Here is a 26,221-nt window from a genome sequence, read left to right as displayed (position 1 = left end):
GCCTTCTCCAGATAGCCATGGGGCTCACGGGAATGACCTTGAACCACACAGGCAGGACTGGGATGCCAGCACGTGGATATCAGCTTACCATCCCGAGGAAGGACAGCCCTGTCCATAGACCTGAGACCCAGTGGGCTGTACCAAATAAATACCTCCTGGGATAATCTTCATTTTGGAGCGTGATTCCAACCTTGAATCCTTTAGGATGTGCAAGTGTCCCAACAGAGCTGAAAGCACCAAACCACCCAACATCCCCCATGCCAAGACTGAGCTGCCCTTACCAGGACTGTACAGAGCTGCTTGGAGGTCATGACCACAGCCTTTAACCCAAGAGGTCCTGCAGACTGCAATGTATATTATATATTAATTTTACTGGGAGAACCCCATGGCTTGGAAAGTTAGTAAGAGCATTGGCTAAATGGGGAGGAAGACTCAGAGCAGCTCATGTAGATGGTGTGAAGGAGCTTCAACCACTACACTTCCCTGCTACAATTTCCAAGGCGGTTTTGCCAGGTTACATCAACACCAAGTCTTTCATCCACTGCTGCATCAGTCAACCAGCAGCTCATAATGCCCCAGAGAAAAAGCAGCTTCCAAAAATCGCAGCCCTGAGTCTCACCACCAGCCCTAATGCTCAGGGCAGGGGCAGGAGCCAAACAGGCCTGGAGAAGGGTCAGGGCAGGGAATGCCGGGGGAGACCAGGCGGGGAGGAAGATGCTTTTGGCAAGCGGAAAAAGAGCAGATTAGTGAAGATTTTGTCATTTGTTTTTTTTTTTTTTAAATGGGAACTCCCTGTAAAACACGGGCATATTTTTCACAGACCTTTCCCAATGGTGCCATATCACTGGAGATGATCTACCATTGCAATTACCATTACTGATTGATTATACAAAAGCCACCCCTGCCTTAAGCCGAGATGATGCGCCACCTTCCCTTGGTGAAGGTGATGCTTGAAAACAAGACCACTGTCACCAAACCCCTTAAATGAAAGGTTCAAAAGGGCTGACCCAAGGGTGAGGATCACCTCCACAACACCATCCAGAAAGAAAAATCACCCGACATATCTCTAGAGTGAGTAGATCCTGAAAGACGGTGATTTGTTAACGCCGCGGGTCCGTCTCTTTTGTGCGGAGCCGGACATCTGGCAGAAGCACGAGGGGCCGGTGGTGGCCAGCTCCATCCCCATTGCCGGCCAGCGAGCTGTGCTCATTGAAACACTGACCACGATTCTCATGCAAATGGCTGGACGGCGAGAACAGATGTGAAACATTTGGTTCTGTTCTTGTTGGCTTGTAAAGAAATAATGCGACTGGAAGGGGGAAAAAAGGGGCCAAGCAGGGTGCGGGGGGAGAAAGTTTATAACAATGGTTCTCCCTTGGTGGCCCGAAACGATGGAGTTTATGTCAGGCTGTGCCAAATTCATATCTCTAAGTGAATGGGACTAGCCCTGTCAAGCTTTGAGGTAGGGGCAATACACAAATAATATAAATACAGGGAAGTGTAGAAGCTGTGTCATGTCCAGCGTGGAGCCATCAATCATCTCCTCCCCGTCCTGAGTTTATAAAGTGGTTTCTGACGGTACTTAGACAGTTTACGCCGGCCGTGTGGACTGGCTGGAAAAGCTGACTGCATGCTCCAAGTATGTCGCGTTTGCTTGCAGGGAGCTCCGGTGATGAGGTGCCCTGGCAGGTTTTGTTGATATTAGCAGGCGGAAAGAAAAAAATCCACCAGTACAAAGAAACAGGCAAGCCGAAAACATAACCCACGCTCCGGCTGACCCTAGGCTGAAAGGAGCACGGGGCATCCGTCACCTCCCTCCCCACAATCTTGTTCAGCGCACGGGATGGGGAAACGGGGCTGGTGGGAGAAGAAATCTGGTAGTGACACAGATGCACGACGATGCTCTGTCTTCTCTGCCGTTTTCCATCGCACCTCTGTAACTACAGAGTTACTGCTGTCTGTCGGCATGGGACACCCATCCAGACATAGCTGTGTCTTCAAAAATGTGTATGATGAGGCCCTTTTTCTGTGAACATCCATGCAGAGAAACCTATGAAGACACACAACCCTTAGTGACAAATATGCATGACATGCAGATGCACGGAGCTTGCACATTGCAAACATGCGGATGCGCCCCACAACCATATGCATGTCCATACCTCCGTCTGCTCTCCTGTGTGTGCGTGCAATGCAAATGCTTATGCACAGACAAGAGCATCCCTTTGCACACACACACACTGGATCCTGAGCTTGACTTTTCCCTTCTTTATCTCTCTGGATACCTCTGAGCTGGGACACAAGGCCATAAAATGAAGGGGAACCTGAAGGTTGAGCTTTTCCTGCCTTCAGTAGTGACAGACCCCTCCCAGCATATTGCTGCAGATGCCTCTGACAGCTCCCAGGAGGGAGGGAAGGGCTTGTGGGTGAACATGGAGGCCAGGAATGGAGTCGAGAGAGTGGGAACGGGGAGCCTGAGGACTGGGGGCACTGAGAAATGGCAGATCTGGTTAGTGCATGGTAGACATGGAGGCCAAGAAGAGTCATTGCTGGCTATCAACATGTTCAGACTAACCTGGCCTTGTCTCAGCCCTCTTCCCGTGTAGAGGAGGTGACCATGTCTTCCTGGGCATGGCCAACTGAGGCTGGTCAGGTGAACCTCTCTGACCTCCACCCAACCCCACCACTTCTCTTAGCCGAACCTCACACGCAGCTGCGTCGAGGGAAAGGTGTCTGCTTATGTTTCGTGAAGCACTAAAGATCATGTTTGGAAACAGCCAAGCAGACGACTGCCTGTGCAGCTCAGTAATTACACACTCGACGCTGTGCTGTACATGCAAATTAGGCCTAAAATGACACCGGGATGTTGTGCTATCAAGTTGTCAAAAGCTCAGTCCTGGGATTGCCTCCAAATCCCTCCAGTGCCTGGGACACGCTCGTCGGCCAGGCAGTCCGTGGGGGGGGAGGGTGGGGCTGGCTCTCGGGGTTGTGAGTCGCACCCCCCTCTGACCACATCCAGACCTCATCCCAGCAGGGAGATGGGCTTATCTGTGAGCTGGCGTGTGGGTGTGCATCCCCGTAAACACCCCGGCACACACCGGCAGGTGGGTGTGGACACGCTGCCAAACAAAAAACAGGGCAGGTTCTGCTGCACCTCCAGGATTTTTCGGGTGGGTTTGGTGCAGCGGTCACCATTGCCTGGCCATCACCCAGCCCTATGTCCGAGCCTCAGCGAGTTATCCAGGCGTGACTTCACCCGCCGCTGAAGCACAGCCGTCTCAGAGCTGGCAGCAGTTTTTAGCATTGCCTAGCAGGAGCGCGGGCTGTCTGAGGATGGGATGCTAAGAATACAGCATTTATCCCAAACTCCTGGGGTGATGCAAGCAAGCCAAATTTCCCATACAAGGCAGGAATGTGCGTCTCTCGTTCCCCCTTCCAGCAGGAACTAATGCTATGTTACTGCTTTGCTTCCTTTTAAAGTGCTCTCTTCAGCCCAGCAAAGCCAATAAGCGGAGCTGTCACCAGCTCCACTCAGCCGGGACGGAGCGGGAGCAGCAGCGCGGGGTCTCCCCGGGGAGGGGGGCAAAGCCTGTGCCCTTCCCTCCGCAGCCCCCGGGGATTTGCCGGCTCCCGGGCTGGTTGGCTGGGGGTCCTTCGTTGCCCCTCTCTGCCTGGTGGTGCTGCTGGGTGTTTGCTGGGTGTTGCAAACGCCCTGGGAGCACGGTGGGGCTCTGGGCTCAGGTCCTGTCACTGGACCAGTTGTTTCCAGCTGTGGTTTCAGCCCCCCCTGAGTGGGAGGGAATATTTCAAAGGGATTGCATGGGAAGAGCACGCCATGAGGATCAAATCGGTGCCTCTGTTTTCAACCCCCACACGTACCATTGCTGTACAAAGGACAAGTTATCCCTTAAAACCTGCCATGAAGGGAGAAGCTCATGGGCTCTACACCCAGCCCTTCATCAGTGGGTCTCTGGCTCTTCTGTCCAGCACGCTGCCCTGTCCCAGCCCCTTGGGAGCCTGGTTGAGCCTTCAATGCTCTCCAAGCATTCCTTGATAGCCAATAAAGTCAATTAAAAGACTGCCCTTAACTTCAGAGCTGCTTGCTTACACCTTTGCAGAGAACCAAGGCTTTGCACGCTCTCTCATTGGGGACGAAGTGACCCAGGACGTGAGCATGGGCAGCTCCCACCTCCACGTAGGGTGAGCCTTGTCTCCGGTCCGGTCCTTGGCGTCATTTTGTCCAGCTGGCATGTCCATCCTTGACCGGGAAAACCTTACCAAGTATATCTTCATCAAAGCCAACCCTTCTCCATGAAACACGCTGCTTTCCCCAAAAGCACATTTTTAACAGTAAAAAAAGTTTTATCAACAGTTTGAAGCCAGCCTTCCCTATGTGTTTAATATAGAACTGTAAATGCAGATTTAGGGTTTAATTTTCCCTGTATTAATTTTCCCTGTATTGTTTTCATTGTCTGGCTTGGCTTTTTTTTTTTTTTTAAATGGAGAATAATATTAAAAAGCACAAAAGTCCTGGAAGGTATTTATTGTTGTTCCAACCCGTAGCCAGTCACAACTGTATCAAACCCAGCACAATGAAGCACACAGGGCACAAATAAAACGAGACACAAACAAAGGTAATAAAAGAGACAAGTATCTGTTTCAAAAGCACTGGAAGAGCAGCAGGAGTGTAACTACTTCGTGTTCCAGCTAATATAGCTGTCTGGAGTGATCCTCAGAAAGCTATACCAGGGAGCAGTTTATGGGTTTCCCTTGGAGAGCTCTTGTAAATATTTGCCTGCAGTGGCTGAGGACCATTGGGAACGCCGGGGAGGTGTTCATCATTTCGGTTTGCCAGCCCAGCTAATAAACCCACCGTGTGGAGTGTCCGTATAGCACACCCTGCGCGGTGGGCTGTAGGCGTGGATGTGTAGACGTGCCCGATGCTGGGTTACTCCGAGAGTGATTTTTTTTTCATGGATGAGAGCTGCTGATGCATAAGTGCACTTGGGTGTAACAGCTCGCTCCAGTTGTGCAGCTCCCCTGTGCACAGATTTGTGCTGAGCACGGCGCATCCCCGTCTCTGCCACCTGCCCTGGCTCTCCCAGGTGGAAATCCATCACTTCCCGCAGCCCCTTGCTACCTGGGGAGCGGTGGATGTCATTCAAGCCAACCCAGAATCACATAATGTCTTTCTTCATTGGACAAAAGCCAAGATACGAGCTGGGCTCAGCACCTAGACCTCTCAATGCAGTTCTCAGACCCCTCATTGTTGCTCCCAGGTCCCTCAATGTAGCTCTCAGACCTCTCCATGCACTTGTTCTTCAGGCTTACAGCCCTGTGCGGCCAAACGACTCCCACCATGGCCCCACAGCAGCAGCCTGCCTGGTGTAAAGGGGACCTTGCCTGCTCTTGGGGCGCACCGGGGGGCCTGCAGCCATTACCATGGTGCAAACAGCCTCCCTTCTGCAGACAGGATGGGTGGCTGCTTGCCCATGGGGTGCGTTGCCCATGTTTTAGATGGCTGAGGAGTCTAGCAGATGCGGTGCCAGTCCCCTGAGGTTGCTGGTTGCACTAAGTGCCACTAGCTGAGGTCCATGGGGCTGCTCCTCATCTGGACCTGCCCCTGGCTGAGCACCAGAGGTGGGTTTGGTGCACCAACAAGGCTTCTGGTCACTTTGTGGGCTGCCGAAGGAGCTGGGGTGAGCAGGCACCCAGCTGAGCATCTCAGCGAAGCACCAAGGCAGCCGAATTTGCCCTGCCTGACCCCGCTGCCTCCCAGCCTGTCCCACCATCACAGCAGCCTGAAGCAGTGGTAGGCCACCAAAACCACAACTGGGAGCTGTGCCTTCAGCAAACAGGGGAGAGGTGTGATGGGTCCCGCTGGCCCTGGAGGGTCCATAGCCCACTCCAGTCTTTGGGAAACACTGATGCAGCTGTTTTCATGGGAGGCTGAGCCATTACCGAGCTGCAGAGGCCCTCCAGGCCCGTATATCTCAGGGAAGGACAAACAGGGATCATTTAAACGTCAGACCTTTTGCCCCCTAGATTATATTGCGCATGACGAAGCGCCCCGCTCCAGGCCAAGCTCTCCCCTCCTTTGTGGCAGAAGCATCACCCTGGGCGTGATGGCTGCGTTGGGAAGGGCAGGACCAGAAATCAGGACCCTGCCTGCAGCAGCCGGGCAGCTGCAGCTGGCAGCCCTGAGCTCCTGTCCGGGCTTTGAATCCCATTCAGTCTCCTCCTCTTACCGGTTCTTATTAATTCATGCTCCAGATCCAAGGCCTCCCAGATGTCCTTACATCTTGTGCCAGCTCTCTAATCAATTTGGCCTGTTCTCCATCCCTGCTGGGCAGGAGGTATCAGATAGGAGGTGGACAGACTGCCATGGCCAGACATCAGGTACAGAGGGATATTGCTCCTGCCTCAACCAAAGCAGGACTAAGATTTCATCCGCTTTCTGCTCACAGGTCTGTTTGCTTTTTGGGTGCAGGCATTGAATATTCTTGAATATTCTGCAACAGGCCAAGCCATTTTGTCAGGTTAAGTAAGTGCGGGCTGAAAATACTCCCTCAAAAGGGAGTCTTTTTTTCTTTTTTTTTTTTTTTTCTTTTTCTTCTTTTTTCTTTTTTCTTTTTTTTTCTTTTTTCCTGGTTTATATGATATTTCTTGTGGATACTCTTGTCCTTCAAAAAAAAAGAAAAAAAGACAAAATCCCATCCCTACATTTTTAGTGTCTATGGCTCAATATTTCAGAATACCTTTTCAACAAAACCCCCAGCACTGGAGATGCCGCTCAGCTCTCCAGCCCGTCTCCAGCACCTGCCCCTACCTGCTCAGCCTCCGCAGTGATGCTCCGTGGGGATGCAGTTCCCGTTCCCAGTGCTCGCGTGGCTCCGCCACTGCCCTGCACGCCCTCGGCACATGCTGCGCCTAATGAGGGCTCTGCAGATCCTGTAAGAGAAAGACCACTGCTCCTTTTTCAGTAATACAGGAGCATTCGGCTGGGACCTCGCTGCTCCAGGCTCAGTACATCCACACATACTCTGCCCCCAAAAGCTCGGTGGAGCCGGAACCCACCCGGGAGCCAGCGAGTGCCGGGATGAGACCAGGTCCTCCTGCCACCACTGCCAGCATGGGGCTGGGGACATCCCAGGGCTGCCCCGGCGGCAGCAGCGGCTCATCCCTGGCACCCCGGCCCCGCTCCATGGCATGTCCCACCAGTCTTCCCCATGCCACACCTCGCTGGCTGCAGGTCCCGCCGGCTCTCGAGGACAATGCGTGTCCCTACAATCCAAAGGCAAGAAGTCCTTGAACTTTCTGTGTGATTTCAAGGGGGGAAAAGCCCAGGAGATTACCAAGATCAATAGAGGATTTGGGTAAAACAGGACCTGCCATTGACTCCTCCCGCTCCTCTGGGCTCTCAAATCCTCGGCTGCTGCTGGCCTGTCCCCATTAGCTATTGTTCCTATTCATTTTAGATGAAGGGGCTTTTGTTGTAGGAGCCCATGCGGGGTCACATCGCCCCTCGGTTATCAATCTGTTTCTCTCCCCTCTGTCCCATACTCCATCTCCCCGGTACAATGGGATGTTTTCTTCAGCAGCAGCTTCCTGACAGGCAGCGGTTCCCTTTGCCTTCAGACCTTATAATCACTTGTTAAGCGGTGCTAGCCTCGGGCTCCCTCGTCTCTTTTCCACCATACTCCCAGTTTAACCCCTGATCCCATCTACTCTACGGGTCAGTGGGAAAGGGGAAAAAATATCGCCGTCCCAGTGGGGCTGGCGCAGGCTGTGCATGCACGAGGCATCCGAGCTGGAAGCCTTCCACTTTCCCCATTGTACGGGAGCTCCTGGAAATACCAGACGGTGGAAGCAAAGTCTTCAGCTCCTGTTTGCCAAAGCAACAGAGGATTTGGGTTGCTGAGTTTAAGCCTTTGCAGACTCGTTTGCCAAAGGGCTCTCCTGCTAAGCAGGTCTGTTTCCTCGGTGTCCCATGAAGGGACTCTGGAGGAAGAGCATCCCGAATCAGCCTGTTTGGAAAAGGAAACCTGGCTAATGGGCTGCTGCTGGCCGTGGAGGGGGATTTTGGCACCAGCCGTGCTGGGAGAAGAGCCCCGCTCGCTCTCCAAAGTAGCACCAGAAATGACTTGTGCAGCAGAGCATTCCTTGGGGGGGAGAGGCAGGAGGGGGGCAAGCAATAAAAGAATAAATAGATAAAAGGAGAAAGGAGCAACTGAGCAAGGTAAAGAACAAGTGCAAACAGGACCACGGAGGAGAGCCTGCCAGGACCATCCCCGGGCTGAGCCCACGCCAGCAGCGGGGCCGGTGCCAGGGAGCCGTGAGTCACGGGCACGATGTGCAGCCCTGCGAGCCGGGACGGCCGCGCGCGCCTCCGCCCTGCCAGCCCACCGGGGAGGGTGATCGCGCACCCCCGCACCCCCCACGGCACGCGGAGCTCCCCTCGACCCCAGGGCATCCTGGCACCCCGAGGCACCCCGCTGCTGCCAGGCTGGGGGAAAGGGACGGTGGCGTCTGTGACGGGGTGCACCGAAAGGCTTTGAAACAGGTAGATTGATCGACGCGGCAGAAACTTAAGGGGAAAAGAAAGAGGCTGTGCTGAAAATGTGAAGTCAGTTGTGTAAGAGGCTGAGTAAAATGGAAAGCACCTTTTGCTCCAAGCCTCTAAGTCATTTAAAAAAGCCCCACGTTATCCCTGAGAAGCGTTATTTTTGCATTAGAGCTGAAACAGATAAGAGGTGTAAATTCTCAGAACTGGATGTCATGACGTCAGCCACCCAATTCTTCTGGCTTTATCGTACAGTGTTCACCAAACAGTCTTTGTACCGAGAGAAACACGTCTAAAAATAAGGACAAAACCAGTCTGCTAATAAACCTCTAAGGAATCTCATATTTGCAGCTGTAGTAGCAGAGTCGGCAGCAATATGGGGTACAGAGGGGTGAAACTATTCACTATTTTATTTCCCTGCGTTGCCCTTTCTAGCCCTGTTGCTGGCCGTTGGAGCCCTGGTGCCTTCAGCCCCAGCAGGCAGAAACAATGAGTCAGGTTCTGAAAAAAAATCACAAGATTGCCTTAAATATCATAAGGCTGTTTTAAATACAGATATATTTGGCTTATTGCTTTCTAGACACCAAAACTTTTTAAATAGACTCTGGTCATATTTTCCCTAGGCAACTAGCGACTTTTTAAAGGAAAGCTGAGATTCTCACCAATATTTCCAGGAAAAAAGCAGCAAATGTGAGTCCTGCGATACGATCACAGCAGACGCGCGCACACACACACACACATCCCTCTGCACTCTTTCACACCAATTTCACTTCTCTTTTCTGGTTTTCTCTGCTTGAAATCACCATTTATTCAAACAGAAAATGTAGCGTTGTTCTAAGTATCTAGGAAAAAAGCATCGTAATAACCAGCATAAAGAAGCCAAACCACTTTGCATTGATCGCGCTCCTTCTGCAGGGCCCACTCCAAAGCCCATTGATGTCAGCAAAGTCTTTTCATTGACTTCAATGAGCTTCGGATCACAGCGCAGATTTATAAAGGCATTTAGGTTCCTAATGATGTAAGCAGTTGCCTAGAGGTGTTAGGGGCCTAACCTGCTTATAGCCTTTTGTAAATCACACCAGGCATCTACTTACATGTTGAAGCACTGAAATACCTGAAACGCTACAGTATCTTGAAGTCACCAAACATACCGAGTTGGAATTACACTCACTAATTTTAGATAAAGTGATCCGGCTGCATTGCAGCTGGGGTGGGTATGGATTTGGAAATCCATATAGTCAAGATAAGGTTTTTTGCTTAGAGAGGAAGAATGTCATAAAGTTGGGAGAAGATCTAATAGAATAATTCATTGCAAATAACATTTGTTATTAATTTTGGCCTGTTTACTGTTTGAAAACACATTTTTATTAGCCAGCCAGCTTTGCAGATGTCTGATTATTATTCATTGCAATTTTTTCCTCCCTTTTCATTGAATAATTTGTGGATACACCAGCTTTATTTCCAAGTAGTTGAAGTTTAATTCCTCAGTTAGGTCCACACCAAACGGGGGGGGGGAAGAACTAAGTCAAGTGTTTCATGTGCAAGTTTGTTTAAAAATTCTATAATCTATGACAAACATTTCAAATTAAAAGGACATTCCCACAGGCAATGAAATAATGAAGCCCTTAGAATCAGGCAGCCGAGGCATGAAGCTGATAGCTACTTCCACATTTTATGTACTCTCAAAGGAGAAGAGCAAATTCTGAGAGCAGTATCGTGTTGTGTTTGTAGATATTTCTTACCAACTGCGGGCCAGATTCTGCAGCCAGCCTAGGGGTAATTTGTTCAAGTGAGCGGGGTAAAGTCTGATTTCAGTTCTTTCTGTGCTGTATTCCGTACAGTGTAACTGTTGGCTGTAATCCTGCAAATATACTTTACACCCATGTCAGTGGTTTCACTGATTTTAAGGAGGACTATTCTTCCATGTAAAGGTATTTGTGTACGTAGGGTAGATACGATCGGCAGACACAAATCACAAGAATTTGCGCTCAGGTACCGGGGGGATGGATTAGTTCAAAAATCTGAGTGGATGGACAGAAAGCTGGACAGAGTGTGGTCAGACGGGCAACACGATCTCACCCCACTGCACATGCTTTAAGGAAAAGTCCTGCGGAGTTGGGCTGACAAACGAGCCTGTCTGTGGGCAGCAGGGCGGATTTCCTACTGCAGCTCCAGAGGGTGGCTGGAAAGTAAGTCAGCATCTAGAAGAAAGCTGCAGGCAACTGAGATCTCCTTTCTGCCCTGTGGGACATCCTTGCACCCTGAGGGACAGCATCCGGGGCACCCCCGCGTCCCTCTACCTCCCGGGACAGACTCCGGGGTATCCCCGCACCGTGTGGGACAGCCTCCCGGGGTATCCCCGCACCGTGTGGGACAGCCTCCCGGGACACCCCGCACCCCGCTCCACACTGCGGGGCTGGGAAGCGGCCGCCCCGCAGGGGCCGCACCACCGCCCGCACCCCGCGGCTCTGCCGGGGCCGGGGCCGGGCTGGGGGTGGCTCTGCCCCCCGCCCCCGCCGCGCCATTGGCCGCCTCGCCCGCCCCGCTCCGCCCCGCCGTGTCTCCGCCGAAGTTTGCCGCGGCGGGCGGCGCACGTGGGAGCCCCACGCCGAGCCCCCAGCGCCGCCGGGCTCCCGGCACCGCTTCCCCGCCCGGCACCCGGAGCGGCAGCGGGGGCGGTGGCTTCTCCTTCCCCCCCCCCCCCCCCCCCCCCGCACCCCGCCCGCGGGGGATGCCCCCCTGAAGCGCCGCCGCCGCCGCGGCGTGGCCCCCGCGCTGGGGATGCGGCAGCGCGCAGCCCCCCGCCACCGCTGAGCGCTGCGCGGAGGGGCCGCGCCGGGGGGCGGCCGCGGAGCATGGCCAAGGCGCCCGGCCGCCGCCTCCGGGTAGCATGGCCGTGAGCGCGGCGGCCGCCCCCGCCGCCGAGCCGCTGCCCCGCAGCATCTTCAAGAAGTTCCTGGTGATGCTCTGCTCCCTCCTCATGTCCCTCTACGTCTTCTACTGCCTGGCCGACCGCTGCCAGACTCTGCCCGGACCCATCATCGCCGCCGGCGCCGCCTCGGAGGAGGAGGAGGGCGGCGGCGGCGGGTACCTGGGGGGCTCGGCCGAGCTGCCCCCCTGGCAGGCGGCGGCGGCGCGGCGGAAGCGGCTGCTGCAGCGGCTCAAGCAGCAGCGGCGGCGGCGGCAGGAGGCGGCGCCGGGCGAGGAGGTGCCGGCCGGGGGCGGCGGGAGCCGGGCCGGCGGCTCGGGCGGCGGCGGGGGCAGCGCGGCGGGCACGCCCGGCACCCTGACGCTGCTGCTGGGCGAGGGCACCAAGCGGCTGCCGCAGGCCATCATCATCGGCGTGAAGAAGGGGGGGACCCGGGCGCTGCTGGAGTTCCTGCGGGTGCACCCCGACGTCCGCGCCGTCGGCGCCGAACCCCACTTCTTCGACCGCAACTACGAGCGGGGACTCGCCTGGTACAGGTACGGGACGGGCCGGGGCGGGAGGCGGCAGCGCGGCGGGGACGGGGCCATGGCCGAGCCGGCAGTGCCCCCCGCTGGCCGCGGAGCCCCTCCGCCACCCTCCCGCGGCTCCCCAGCCCCGCTCCCCCAAGCCTGCCTTCTCCCCCCCCCAAGCCCCATCGCTGCTCCCCGACGCCCCGTCCCCGCTCCCCGGACCCCCCCCCCCCCAGACCCCCCCCGCCGGTCCTTTTCTCACTCCCCAAATCCCCCAGCCCCGCTTCCCCCAGCCCCGGTCTCCGTTTCCCAAGTCCCCAGACGCTCTCCCCCCCCCATCCTCTCTGCTCCCGTTCTCCCAAATCCCCCAGCCCCTCTCTCTCCCCGCCTCCTCCTCCCGGCTCCCCACCACCCCAGTCCCCAATCCCCCCCGACGCCCAGCGCAGCCCCCAGCCCTGCTGCCCCGGTGCAGGGTCCCCCCAGGGTGCCTCCCCGCAGCCCAGGGTGCTGCCTGCAAGGGCCGGGGGGGGGGGGGGGGGGGCAGCGGTAGGAGCGGTGGGTGCCCTATCGTCCTGCGGACCGCACGGGGATGCTGAGGCAGAGCTAACCCCCCCACCCCGAGGAGCACAGGCCCCCCAACATCTTGCTGCTCCCCGCCATTTCTGGGGGGTGGCTTTGCAAAACCTGTGGCTCATCTAACTCCGAGCCGCTCCGCAGCCCCGGCTGCCTCCCCTTGCAAAGCGTCAGATTGTCACCTCCCGCAACCCCCAGCCCAGAGACACAGCTCTAGAAAGTGGCTTTCCTATATTCGGTGTGGAGAAAAAACCCTGTTTCCCATGCAAATGTTTCAGCAGCCCTGTAACGTGTAACCAAAAATGTCAGTTCCAGGAGTGCAACCCAGGCACAAACAAGCAAAAAGGTAGATGGGGTTCTTCTTTCAATTAATTAGTGTTTCATTAAACTAAATAAAAGGTATCCCCTTTAAAACCAGAGAGTAAACGTTAAAGCCAAGCGGGAGGATTCTCATTAGCGTTGTTTAGACGTTTTTCCTCCTGTGTTTTAAAGTTAATGGAGGAGCGTCTTCTGGCAGATTCCTATGGAAAGGATTGGTCAGGGTGGGGGCGAAACTGCTCTTTCGCAGAGTGTGTCTATGTTTGTGGCTTTCTTGAATGAACAAGCAAAAAGGAGAGGATTTCGGGTACCCCCGGAGCTTGTTTTACTTTCGTGCTAAGCCCAGCTATTAGCGGAGAGGAAAGGATGATTTTGGCTCAGCTTGCGGTGACAGTATTGAAATGTGGAGTAGGATAGTACTGACAGTCCGAGTGTTGATGTAAAAGTCTTAACACGTGGAAGCGATGAGCTTCCTTGTGTATCGCCGGTGTCAGAAACACGCCGGGTTTTTGCAGGCAGCAGAGTGTGGGTTCTCCGAGAAGAAAGATTTCCTTTTGTGTGGGCTGGAGCTGTCTACAGAATTATATTTTTAGTGTGCGCTTATCCAATTTCCACATGCTGACCCTGTATCAGAAAGGAAACATTAAAAACGAATCTGAAAAACCTCAAGAACTTTAATCAAGTCTTGACTTTGAAAAATAAACACATGGCTTTGGGGTGGCATGTACTGAAATTTATGGTGGCTATGCAGAAAAGCTCGTTTATCAAAGATGCTCTCAAAGCCTTGAGGAGCAGATGGCAGTGGGATAGACCCGCTTCTGGAAACGGTGCCTGAGCGAGGAGTGCAGACCTAGACAGAGGAGGAGCCACGGGCACTTAGGGCATAGTACGGTCCTCGGTGCAGGGGATTTAATTTTCCAGAGGTTTGGTCTTGGTCTTGCAGCTCTTACTCATTCGAGGTGCTGCCCTGCAGGCTGTTTGTGTAATCGTTATGTTTTAGCGTTTGGTACATGAGCTCTCCCATTAATTGCTGCAGTTTGTTTGTTCTGGTATTTGATGCACTGAATTTCACCATTATTTTTTTCTTTATTAGCCCCGTGGAGGCTGAGCTACAGTGAATTCTTTGTACGGGATTATTCCTTTGAGACCTAATCTTGCCGGCTTTGCTTGTATGAGTAATCTTTACTAACACACAGAGTCCCGTCGTGATGGCAGGGCTGTGGTGTCAGTCGCTGGTAACCAGTTACCAGCCAGTTATAAATACTCATTTAAAAAAATATCTGTCTCTCTCCACGGGTTTGTTGTAATCTTTGATGAGGGTTCAGTGCCGGGGAAATCGCCAGATGTTTGCCAGGGGTCCTGATTTCTTATCTCTGGCATCAGAGGCTTAGGTTTCACGTGCGTTTCTGTTTCCCAGCAGTCAGACTAAACAGCATCGTTACAAGGTATAAACAGTTGGGTTTGCTTTCAGCGCCCGCGGGAAGCCGGTGTGGGCAGCGAGCGCCCCGTCCAAGAGAACAAAAACCTCTGGGCTGTTTGCAGCGACGCAGGCTTGCAAACGGAGAAGAGCCAGCCAGCCTTCGCGGCTGACGCTCGATGCCGTTGTGGGCCGTCACAGGGATGCCACACCAGCGCCGTGGTGGGGTGGCTGGGGGGTCTCGGGCACGAGGGTGACGCCGGGTGATCCTAGAAACAGAAAAGCAGCTCCCGTAAGAGCTGCTTGTTGTACGGCGTGAGGGTGGATAAATGGGGCTGAGCTGTGGCTGCAGCAGCAGGATGATGCTCCCGGAGATGGTGGTACCCGCAGGGCAGCGGCTCGCGAGGCACGGGCTTGGCACGTGAAAGTCCTGTCACCTCCTGGGGCGCCACACAATGCACAAAAACGCTGTCCGTTAAATCAAGTGGAATAATCGCTCACCTCTTACAGCCCGAGCTGTGCCTGGGTAAGAAGGCAGCTGTCCTACCGAGAGGCTGATTTTTATAAAAAAACAATCCGAGTGATTTAATTTGGTGAGTGTGACACCTCCGTGTGTGCTCGTGTGTGGGTTGAATATCAAGGGAAGTTGTGTGTGCGCCGAAAGCAGCTTTCTCCGGTTTGGGTTTACAAGTCTTCTCTTCGTATGGGGACAAAAGGAGGGAGGGGGCAGCCCACAATGCTCGCATTGACTTCCCAGCACAGAAATCTCCGCTCCAGCCCTGAACAAGGCTATTGAGCTAACAGAGTTCAATAGCAGGTGAGCAGGGGTTTTAATAGAGTTCAACTGCCAGCCCCCAGCCCGAATACAGCCGTATACAGCCTGGGGAAAACTCCCAAGAGTAGGGGCTAAGCCAGTCAAGTAAAAAAAAAAATAAATGTCTGGATTAAAAAAAAATATATCTGTATTTGTGGGTGATACTGTGAGTCTGGCTGGTTCCCTCTGATCCTTTGTTAGTCTCGTGCTGATTGAGCTGCCTGTTGGAATGTCATTATACTGTCAGTCACCCCAAGAACATTTATTTCATATGTTTTAATCTCCCTGCCTCTGGAGCACCGATGCCAATCTCACTAGAGCGAAGCCAAGCTAATGTCATTAGATTACACCCGATCCAGGGAAGATGAAAGATGATTCAAAGTTACTCCGTCAGGTTGGGAGTTTAAGTATCGCTCCTCCCCGATGCTTCCCGAGCTGGGGAGTTCTGTCTCCTAATTAATGTCCTCTTGGGATTTTTCTCCAAGGCTTTTCTTTTTTTCCTTCTTTCTAATCTAGGAAACTGCTGATGTTTCTGAGTCAAAGGGAACAGAGAACGTCTCAGTTGCTGAAGAGGTCTGGGATGGAGGAAAAGGAGGTTTGTTTAGGGGGGGCCGTGCTTACAGCAGCTGTGAGCAGCTGCATCCCACCTTGTGCCGTTTCCCATCCTCTGTGCCTCAAATCCTGGTGAAATCGGAGCCCTGGGGATGGAGGAGTCGGGCTGCCCCTGTAGCAGCGGATGGCCTGGAGGTCCAGGGGGTTTTGTGGTCACCGTAACTCAGCAGCGCAGTCTGGGAGTGCGTTGTAAGCATGGAAGTGAGGATGGGAGCGTAGGTGTGGGGGGCAGGAGCGTGTGGATGATGCCGGGGGGGGATTTTGGGGGAGTGAGTACAATTCATGAAAGGTGGAGCAGGACCAGATGGCCGTTGGGAGGAAAAACCTTGTTGCAAAACAAGGGAGGAAGATGCTGTAGCGGTAGTTGCCTTAAAATGATCTTCTCCCCCACTTTTCTTCAGCCATCCTTGCAGCCTCTGCAGGAAACACACTGTGTTCAGCGTGTGCCCAGCCCAGAACATGGGTTGTGCCGTTGGACATCGTGTTTGAGCTGGTTTGGGTTTTCTGCTCCCTGCTGTGTGCACGTCTGCTTGTAGGAAGATCTGGTTTAGCAGCGCCTGCTTCTCATCCTGGGAACATCTCGTCTCCTAAACACATCTGAATTACTAATAGCATCAAGCACAGCCTGCAGCAGTTTCTCTGGAAATTGCAGCCTTGGACAACCACATGCTGAAGAGGATCAAGGTCCTTGTTTATTTATTAGCTGTGTAATCAGATACCTCCCCGTACGGAGCTCATGGTGCCAGCTGCTGTATAAAAAGGGAACAAAAGATGGTCTCGGCCCCAAAGCGCAGGTAATTCACTGTAAACAACAGGTGGAGATGGGCTGAGACAGCCGCAAAGACGGTGGAGAGAGGGTTGGTTGGTTGGGCAGCATGGGTCTCCTGGCCAAGGAGTCATTGGAGATGGGGGGTGAGGTGTGTTTATGGGTTGTTGAGAGCAAGAGGGAGAAGGAGCTCGTTGAAATGCTGATGAGCTCAGGGCTGGGGTCATCGAGTCTGGTATAAAAAGACAGTAACTGGTTCTGGTGCTCGTGTGCTTTGCCGCTGCCTTTGTGCATCATCTGGACTTGGATATTCCAAGGCATTTCGGTAAAGATTTGAAATAGTTTGAAGGTTGGCACCCCACTGCTGGGGAGATGTCTTTGTGTGCCTCAGTGTGCCCATCTGTAAAGTGGGAGGGAAGTCGCTGCCCTGTGCTGCAGCGGTGGGACAGCAGGGTTGTGATTCTGTGGTACCTCTCTGCGGCGCAAACGTGAGGTGCTATATGGAGTCTGAGCTTGCTGGGCTATGTTTTGGGTTAAATCACACCCAAAGCAGGTGAACCCCACCAGAGCTGCTGGCAGAGGTTCTGCAGCCTTGGAACAGCTGTGGCTCGCTGTCCTCTCATGGCGAGGTGGAGTGCCACCTGGTGTGCACTCCTGGGGGATGGCACCATCCATGGATGGCACCGCCCAGACACACACACCTGGCAAGATCTAACTGCAGAGAGCTGGGGCCGGGCTCTTTCCCCCTTGCTCCTTAAATGCCAAAGCATTAGTATTTTTGGTGGTTCTTTTAAGTATTTTGCCTCTATACGTATCACTTCTGTTTTCTGTTAGTGGAGAAGTTCATATCCAGGGCTTGTGTCTGTTCCTGATGATGGAGTGAGCACCTGAGTTGGTGTATGAGGAGACATCAACCCCATTCCCATTGGAGAGCATCAAAACAAATACTTTGGATTTTGTTGGACTCTCCTCTTGGCAGATCCTGTGGTCCCCTCTGGGGGAGGTTCAGCAAGTCAATAGACCCCATCCTCCTCTCCAGTACTGCTTCACGCCCCGGTCCCTGGGGCGCGGGAGGCTGCAGGGGATCGGCACCTTCCTCATCCACCCCGTGGCCGGGGGTGTTGGGAACCGGGGCTCCCCTGGCCCTGCCTGCTGGTGCTGAGCAATCTTGAAAATATGGCCTCGACTGTCCAAGATTTTGTCAGTTAAATTCATAGAGCCGGGTCTTGTGAAAAGCAGCGCAAAGCTCCAGCTGGCTGGGGCGAGAGCCCATTTATGGCAAAAGTTGTGACAGTCTTTAGAGAAGCAGGAGATTCACCCTGCTTAAACCACTAGTCCTCCTTTAAGGTCGGACCTTGCAAATCCCCACCTATGCGCCTAGCCTGTCCTCCCACCATCGGCTCTGCTGCCTTCGGGGGGGTGATTCTGGGAGTAATTACGTTGGGTCTGGGGTCCGGGGCCGTGCTCTGGCCTCACCAGCACCACCAGTATGTCTGCTCACCGCGGCTGAGCTAGGATTTCATCCCGACCTTTTGAAGTCTGTAATAAAGAGCAGTTAGGTCTGGGGAGGGGGAAGGGAGCTGGTGCCTTTCCAAAGAGTTCAGAGCAAACGACAAGTGATCAGAAAACCTGAGAATAACCCCCCCGTGAGCCCCTTCCCTGACGGAGGCATTGAAACTCCTGAGCTGCTAATGATGCTCTTTCCCTCGAGAATATCAAGGTAACCCAAACTGCTTTCGCAGGGAAATGGCAGAGGCTGGTGAGGGGAATCGGGGACAGTTGTTGTAGCCATAAATCTTTACAAATTCTCATTATGTGCAGGTATTATCACAGGGAAGTGGATTAGGTCTTACCCCGTTACAAAGCCCCGTGTGGGTCAGTTCATGCAAGGTCCGTAGGACAGGGACCATCCCAGGGACCGTGGCAGTGGCCGGTGTCTCTGCCTGTCTCCTGCATAACCCACGTCCTGGGAAATGCAGTTTTTGGTGGTTTGGAGTTAAACGTGTTAACCTCCAAACTGCGTCCTCCTGAGCCCTCGCGACTCCCCGGGGGGAACGTGAGCAGGACGGTGCCCGCAGTGAGAAAACAGAGATGCTCGAGGAAGTGAATTATTCTTGGTGGCTCTTTCATGGAATGATGTGATTCTGCAGGAGGAAATCTTTCGGCAAAAGAAATTGACGGTTCCCTTCGTGCATGGCGAGACCATCCTTCTTGCTTCCTGGAAGTGAGGAGATTCATAATGTGCTCTTACTGTTGCAACACCATCTGTTGCAGAGATATAAAGATCCCTGCTCAAACTCCCCCAGGCTCGAGGCTGCTGCCGGGTACGTCTCTGGTGGGAGATAGAGGAGAAACTTCCCTTTGGAAACCTCGTGTGGTTGCTTTCCCCACTGTGGAGCAGCCGTGCCCAAGCGTCGCATAAGAAAATCCCACCCGGGCAGCTCCAGGCGTCCGGACACCTTCCTTGCACAAAGCTGTGCAGGTCGTGGATGCCAGCACAGCACCGTCAGCAGGATCCTGCCTAGCTCCCGGCTGTGAGCGGGAGATGGAGCAGCCTCCGCTGCCCCAGCCGCACCGCTCAGCTCCAGTTCCCGAGTGCAGCCGGTGGCTGGAAACTGGGATGTGAACAGTCAGATAGGTCTGAGCACAACCGCCCTTCCCACACCTTCCTCTGGTGAGAGATGTTCAGGTTCAAGCGCGATGTCGGGATGGGAAGCTGGCTATTTATTTCTTTACTTCTATTTCTCTCTAGCGGGATCTTTTTTTTTGCTGAAAATTGCAAAAAGCCAGGCTGATTAATTCTGACATCGCCCATTGGAGAAGGGCTCCCTCCCGCAGCCCGTGCTCTCTGGGGAAGCCTTTTATGGGAAAATATCAAATTCAATTGTTTTGACTTCCGTGTTTATCTGATGGTTTCTGGGGGTGTGTATGCTCATGTGTGCATCTTTGGGCTCTCAAGTGTTGCGTTTTGTCATTAACATTTAATTTCTGCTGTCATGGTATTGCATTGTAACGTTCAGTACCATATACCAGCATCTTTTGTCGTTATTTAAACACTTTTGAATTGTCTGACTGTTTGGGAAGCCCTTTTGGGGGAGAACTTCCCAAGCGTTGGCACGTTCCAGCTCAGAGTAGAACAAGTGAGGAAACATCTGGATTTCCCACCTGGGGGAAGCTCTGTGTCCTGACCGCTCTGGCACAGGGTTAGCGAGTGAAAGGCAGGAGATGCAACGGCCCAGAAGCGGCGGGCAGAGAGCAGAGGAGGTGGCCTGGCTCAGCTGAGACCCCCAAAACCACGCTCCAGGATCAGCGACCCCACAGTGCTGACGTGCTCCGAACCCTCGTAGCATGCCAGCTGGAGATGCCGCTTTCCCCATTTTGTGTCTGGACTTTGTTGGCTCCAGAGTCCTTCCCCTGGCTCGAAATTTGCTCCTTAAATCCCTTTGGTCCCAAACATTGCTGGCCTCCAGGTTGTGCCTTGCCAAGTTTTGCATAAGCCTCAATAAAAAGGTGTTTGGGAGGACCCCAGGTCACCCGGCGCAGCAAGGCATGGCTTTCCCCTGCTCCTGCTGGACCTGGGCCCGTGGGGGTCCCCAGGCCTGGCCGGGGGGAGCAGTGGGTTACCCTGGGTGCAATTAATGCTGTGCCGTTAACGCGCTGTGACTTGCGCGGGTAGAACTGGTGAGGGCAGGAGGAGGCTGGGTGATGTGCCAAAGCCAGAAGCGGGGGAGATCTCGCTCCTCTGAGACACCAACGCTGGGTCAGTGGCCTTGGCCATGGTGCTTCTCGCTTTCCAAACCCGTGCTGTTAGGTGTTGGCACGGCTGTACCCCCCGGCTCGGGCAGCTGGTCGCTGGGTCAGTGCCGTGGCCATCAGCAGCCTCGGTGGAACAGAGAACGCTGCGCTCTCCCGGTGGGGAAACGGGCAGAAAAGCACCCAGAGCCTCTGGCAGAGCAAGGTTTAACACATGGGACCTCTTGGCATCTAGCTCCGTGCCGCTGTTGATCATCTCCAGCCACGGCGGGAAGGGAGGCTGTCTGGTACAGGCATCGGCGATGGGTCTTCAGCGCGTGCTGAGCTTCCCTCGGCATCAGCCGCATTCCCCCACCCCGGTGCTGCTCTGTTCCTCAACCTGTTCCTTGTGCTGAAGGTCACAAAAAGTTCCCCTGACTCCTCTTACAAGGGTTGAGGGTGCTAATCCCCGCGTCCGGGCTAACTTCCAGCTCAGGTAATTCTAGTCTCTGCCCCTACAAATTAACTCTGCAGTTTCAGCTGGCTCCAGTCATCTTTGTTCCCCCTCCACAGACCTGCTGGGCACCGTGCTGCTGGCACAGACCCACGGGGCTTGGGGTGGTTGGCTTCTGATGGCTGGGAAGCGTCTTTCTCCTGGCCCACAAGATGATTTGGGGTTTTTCTCTGTGCAAAAGCTGCATGTCGTGGCAAGGGATAAAGCGAATGTTGTGCAACGTTCCTGCATTGTTGTACAATGTCCTTGCGCTGCTGAACTGTGCTGTGTGAATATGAATATTTGCCTATAAATGTTTGCCTGGTGTTTGTCGGCCTCATACCTGTGTGACAATAGTCGTTAGCTCCTTCATCTCTAACGAAGGTAAAACCAGGAACCGAATCTCTCTGCTTGCAGGAAGCAGAGCACAGGCAGCGGCACGCGGAGCTGGGGAGAGGAGCGGGGTTCGGGGTCGGGAGCTGGTTCAGCCGCCTCCTGCGCAGGGTTTGGTGAGACCAGCTTGTGCACGTTGGTTCCACCGACGCCTGGCTGCCCCGTGTGCCCTGTCCCAACCAGCTTCCCCAGCAGGGCATGGCCACGAGGAGGAAGAGGAGGAGGAAGATGCTGAGCACAGACACATGTGCACATAGATGCACCGGTGCCTGGCGCTCGCTCTTCCCCAGCCCGGCTGCACTGGGGGCAGCAGCCAGCTCTCCCTGCAGCCTCAGCTCGGGGGGTTTACTGCGTTTCTCGCTCCACTGACGCGTTAGAGATGACACGGCTTTACCGCGCGCTGGGAAAATCCTTTCCACCCGGTCCTGGGCTGGGGGCCATCGCTCCTCCAGCTCCCCTGCTGTCATGGGGTTGGCTGCGTCCACGAGTCCACTCAGTTGCATCTTTATCTCCTTGGGTGCTCATTGTCCATCTTACATGTCCTCCTCCCCCGCAGTGCTGCGCTGTGTTACCCAACGGCCGTGAGCTGTTGAGCTTCCCTCCCAGGAAGGATGCTCCTGAGCTCTGCTAAAGCCTCTCCGCACAGCCTGGCTCCAGGAGCTGCTGAGAGAAAGATTCCATAGCGACCGTGTGGAGGGAGCCCCAGCACGGTGTGACAGGTGCTGCCCAGCCCCTGCCTTGCGCAGGATTTTGCTTTCTCGCCGGGGTCTCCCACGAGCTCAGGCAGCCGGGCTGCGGGTGCTGCCGGGAGCGGACGCACGGGGCGAAGTTATCTCAGTGGCACTGGGGGCAGGTCGGGATGTGGCTGGGACCCTCGGCCCTGCGCGGGGTGGCTGAGAAGGCGGTGGCCGTCCCTCTTGCTTCTCCATCTACAGTGTCAGCAACAGGTTGGAAAGAAGCAGAAATAGGGATTTTTTTTTTTTTTTTTTTCAAACAGTGTGAGATTAATTTGTGGAACTGGCTGCCACAGGAGGTTTTTGGCTAAAAGACTCAAAAAGGGCTCCAGAAGTGTTTAGTAAAGAAAGATGCATCAGGAGGTGTTAAGCATGAGGCACCAGAAGCAAAGTCCAGCTGCGGGAGTCCCCGAGCCTTGGCTGCGGCCCCAGGGGTTTGCTCCCGCTGCGGGCACAGGAATTATTAGCATCTTGGGTCTCTTACCGCTTACAGGCTGGTGAGAGCTGGGTAAGCACTGGAGGCTGAACTTCCTGAAGCATCTGTTCAGATTTATGTGCTTCTGAGGTACCCGAGGCCGCTCTCTCCGTGCAGCGGCAGCAGGCAGGGGCTGGCAGCGACCCGGCAGCAGGCAGGGGCTGGCAGCGACCCGGCCCCATTGCGCTGAGCTGCTGGAGCCCCGCCGGGACTGGGGTTTGCTTTGCAAACATCTGGAGAGGTTTAAGGTCCAACTGCCCCAGTTCTTCATTTCTGCCATCTGCCGAAGGGTTTTGCTGCGTGGATGGAGAGTGTGAGCCCCGCTCTTCTGCCCTGTGCGAACCTGCCTGGGTTTAAAGGGCTGGTGGAGGTTTCTGAGCGAGCATAAAAAAACCAGCCTGTCCCTGGGTTTGGATGGCTGGAAGGCGATATGTCCCCAGGAGAGGTGCGGCAGGGACACTGCACGCCCGGTCCTGCTTCCTGCGGAAGGAGGTTGCGTGGCAGAGGAGGAAATGTCATCCTGGGGAGCAGGCACAGGCAGGCTGGAGCGGAGGTGGGAGCGCAGAGCTGCGTGCTGGGGCTGCTGGAAGGGGAACTTTCTACCAACACTCGTCTCTCCAAGGAGACCAGCAATGCCAACTTGCCAGGAACAATCTCTCCATTTTGTAGCAAAGAGGTGAAGGTACGAAAGCCCAGACATTAAATGCTTCGCACCAAACAGCAAAGAGTTTCTTGTCTGGCTGCTGCTGCTCCTCGTTTGAGCTAAGTTGGCTGCTTCCCACCTCGCTGTTCCCAGCCGTAGCGGGGGCTGGCTCAGGCTGGACCCTCCTTAGGGCAGGAGACGGGATTTGTTGTGCACCTGCAGTGACAGGAGAGCTGAGCTCCCAGGGTGGTGTGGGCATTGCCGTGGCGCAGACGCTGTGTGCCGCATATCTCCTGTGTCATGTCCAGAGCAGCGAGGAGGCTTTGGGACGCACCTAGCCTGGCTGGTGGTGCTGAGCAAGGGCCTGTTCTGTCCCATGCCTCAGTTTTCCCCATCTGTGAAATGGGGTTATGCTGCTCAGCTCTTAAGGAAATACTAAGGTCATTGCTGAAGGTACTCCTAGGGCGGCTGGGACGTGGCTTTCCTGCAGTCGGTGAGCATCAGGATCTGTCCCTCCAGCCCGGACCTCTCCGGTTATGTTTGCTCTGACCACAGGGAGATACAGAGGATGCACAGAGGGTCAGATGCGGAGTCACATCAGGTTTAAATGTTGTTTCTGCGTGCTCGGGGTGTGATTTCCCCACTCAGCCCAGCACAGGACCCGGGCTCAGGACAGAAGAGCTCAGCTCTCGGAGCTGGGTTTGCGACGAGTCGTGATGCGGCTCTGCCTGCCCGCTCCTGGCTCTGCCCCCCTCGCTTCCAGCAGCAGTAAATTCACTGGAAAAGCCTCAGAAAGAAAGAATTTAGTAGGACACACAAGCAGTTAGCCCGGGAGCTTCTGAGGGGGCCGAGACAGGGGGAAGGGCTTCACGGCCTGACCCACTTGCAGAGCACAGCATGTAATTGAGTTTGACCGGCTCCAGCGCCGCGGGTCGGGGTCAGCCCCGGCAGCAAAGCCCGCCGAGGCACCGGAGCCACTTTGTTTGGCACTGGGACAGGTTGAGCTCTGCCCTGCCTGCGCGGGGGGTCGCAGCCCTCTGTCACATCGTGGGGACCCGCTGCCTCCGTGGCACGATGAGGCAGGGTCGGTGAGCCAAGCCCTGAGCTGTGGGTTTCAAGGGAGTTGCAGCTCAGAGTTTTACAGACTTCGTCTGCTTGCTGCTTCCTAATTGCAGTTGAGTTTTTTGGCCAAGTGACAGCGAACTGCCGGGTCGCAGCTGACGCCTGGATGTGTCCCCGTTTCTGACGCACTCATCCCTGCAGCCCGGTTATTCAAGGGGCTTTACGACAGTAAAATCCAGCATTCAGTGCCCTCCCCTCCAGTCTGCCCCAAAACAGAGGCGGGGGGGAAAGACATTAGTGCTTCCCCATCATCGCCTGCCTCTGCCCGGCGGTGCAGTGGGGCAGCAGCTCACCTCCCCGGGTATCAGCGGCGCAGGCAGTTTCCTGCAGCAGCCAGGAGGAGAAGCCATGGGCGTGATTCATCCGTCGGGACCCACCAGCCTTCCTAGGCCAGATGTAAAACGGCTGGTTTCCCGGTGTAGCTCTGGAGTCTTTGGTACATGAGAAATATGCTGTTGCAGCACTGGATTTTTAGATTATTATTTATTTTGGACAATTTAAACATCTTCCTAGCATGTGGTTCTGCTGCTCTCTCCGCTGGCACCCCAGCAACGCCCCAGCCCCGCTCTCAGTCGGAAGCTGCCTGGGCTGGGTCACATTATAGCCCTGGGAAGGGAGGTGGGAAAGGCATCGGGGTGGTGATCGCAGAGGCGAGGATGGAATTCGGGTGTGTTTCCTCTGGAGTAAATCTGGCTTCAAATTATGAGGGACTCTGCATTTTATGAAAGCCCTGAAAGCAGCGCTTGGTTTCATTGGCCAAATCCATCAGCATTGTAAAAGCTGGTGTAAGCCCACACCTAGATGAAGGAGCCCAAGCCTGGGTGACCTGCAGAGCCATGCTCAGCCCTGGCCGCTCCTGGGCTTTCCTGGCCATCACCCATCATCCAGGGATGAGTGGGGTGGAGGACACCCAGACCGGAGCCCCCTGGGTGTTTCCGCATGGATGGGGCGTGCATCCTTCTCCTCCCCTCCGTCCCTGGGAGCTTCTGCTGAATACCCCATGGCAGCCCAGGGCAGGTGCCCTGGTGGGTCTGGCCTCTGGTCATGGTCACTCTCATGGTCACCTTGGTTGCCGGGAGCCAGATCTTCCTGGAGCCTTCCCTTTTCCTTACAAATCCCCGGATTTATCAGACCAGTGAGTTTTGTACCAGCAGCTGAGCCTGCTCTCGTGGGAGTCGTCTGTCTGTCTGAGGGGGCTGTGCTCTTGCCTGCCTGCGGCTGCTGGGGTTGCCCAGCATCTCTGGATCCGCAGGTGGCTCTGCCCAGTGTGGGGAAAGCATTTAGGAGTTGGTTGACCCTTTGGCTTCCCAAAGATGCATCAGCAAAGGCATTCCAAGGAAGCTCCGTCCTGGCTGATCTCCTAAGCCAGGCATTACGTGCACGGCAGAGCCTAGGGAAGGGCTTGGAAGGAACCTGCACCATGCACTGAAAGCCATTCCAAGTCTCCTCTGTCCTCGGGCAGGGGGCACTTACCGCACCCCAGTAATTAGGAGTGGAGCCCTGAGATGGTCCCGCTCCTGCCCTGACAAACCTCTCCCAGCCCATTCCAAGCCCTCCGGTCCCCAGAGCCATAAAACAGATTCCAAGGAGATCCTGGGGATGAGAAGGGGGAGACCCGGTGCCTGCTCGCCCACCCTCCCTGCAGGACCCCCAGGTGGGCAGAGCCGCAGCCAAGGGCACATCCCTGGCTGGGAGCTGCGGGCCGGGGGGCTCCCGGGGCAAAAAGAATCGGGAGGGAGCTTTAACGGGTGATTAACGGCCTCAGCCGCGGCAGGGCCATGGGTCAAAGAGGCCCAATTATTTCCTGGTGATATTCCTGCTGGAGGGGACAGTCAGCCGGCAGGGCAGATACAGGTCCACCTGACCCCCCGGCTTTGGAGCAAAGCGAGGGCAGGGATGATGGGGAGACCCCCGGCGCCCCGTTCACACTCTCCGCAGAAGGACCTTCAGGCACGAGCCCGTGGGTCACCCCGGCATTGCTGACTCAGGCATGGTTTCCCCCATCAGCACAGATTTCCGGGAATGCCGTCCTTAACATCTCCCGCTAGGCAAATCGCAGCCGTCATATGTTTAGGGGAAAAATTGGATTTGCTTTGTAATCTAATCAATGTTAAATAACAGTAATTCCAAC

The 26,221-nt window shown here is 54.9% G+C and overlaps 1 protein-coding gene across 1 annotated transcript in view; it reads left to right on the top strand.

The window, feature by feature from the left end:
• Window positions 1-11,175: 11,175 nt before the first annotated feature.
• The window catches only part of LOC142604388 (heparan sulfate glucosamine 3-O-sulfotransferase 3A1-like), a 35,541-nt gene continuing 20,495 nt past the window's right edge, over window positions 11,176-26,221 (top strand). Inside the window, exon 1 of the mRNA XM_075770611.1 lies at window positions 11,176-12,025. Coding sequence (XP_075626726.1) covers window positions 11,451-12,025 — 575 coding nt within the window. The 5' untranslated portion in view covers window positions 11,176-11,450. The remainder of the gene's footprint in view (window positions 12,026-26,221) is intronic.

The sequence above is a fragment of the Balearica regulorum genome, chromosome 18, assembly GCF_011004875.1.
Source record: "Balearica regulorum gibbericeps isolate bBalReg1 chromosome 18, bBalReg1.pri, whole genome shotgun sequence".
In the NCBI taxonomy this organism is placed as follows: domain Eukaryota; kingdom Metazoa; phylum Chordata; class Aves; order Gruiformes; family Gruidae; genus Balearica; species Balearica regulorum.
The sequence above is the reverse complement of the archived record's forward strand: the minus strand, read 5'-3'. Positions and strand labels throughout refer to the sequence as shown.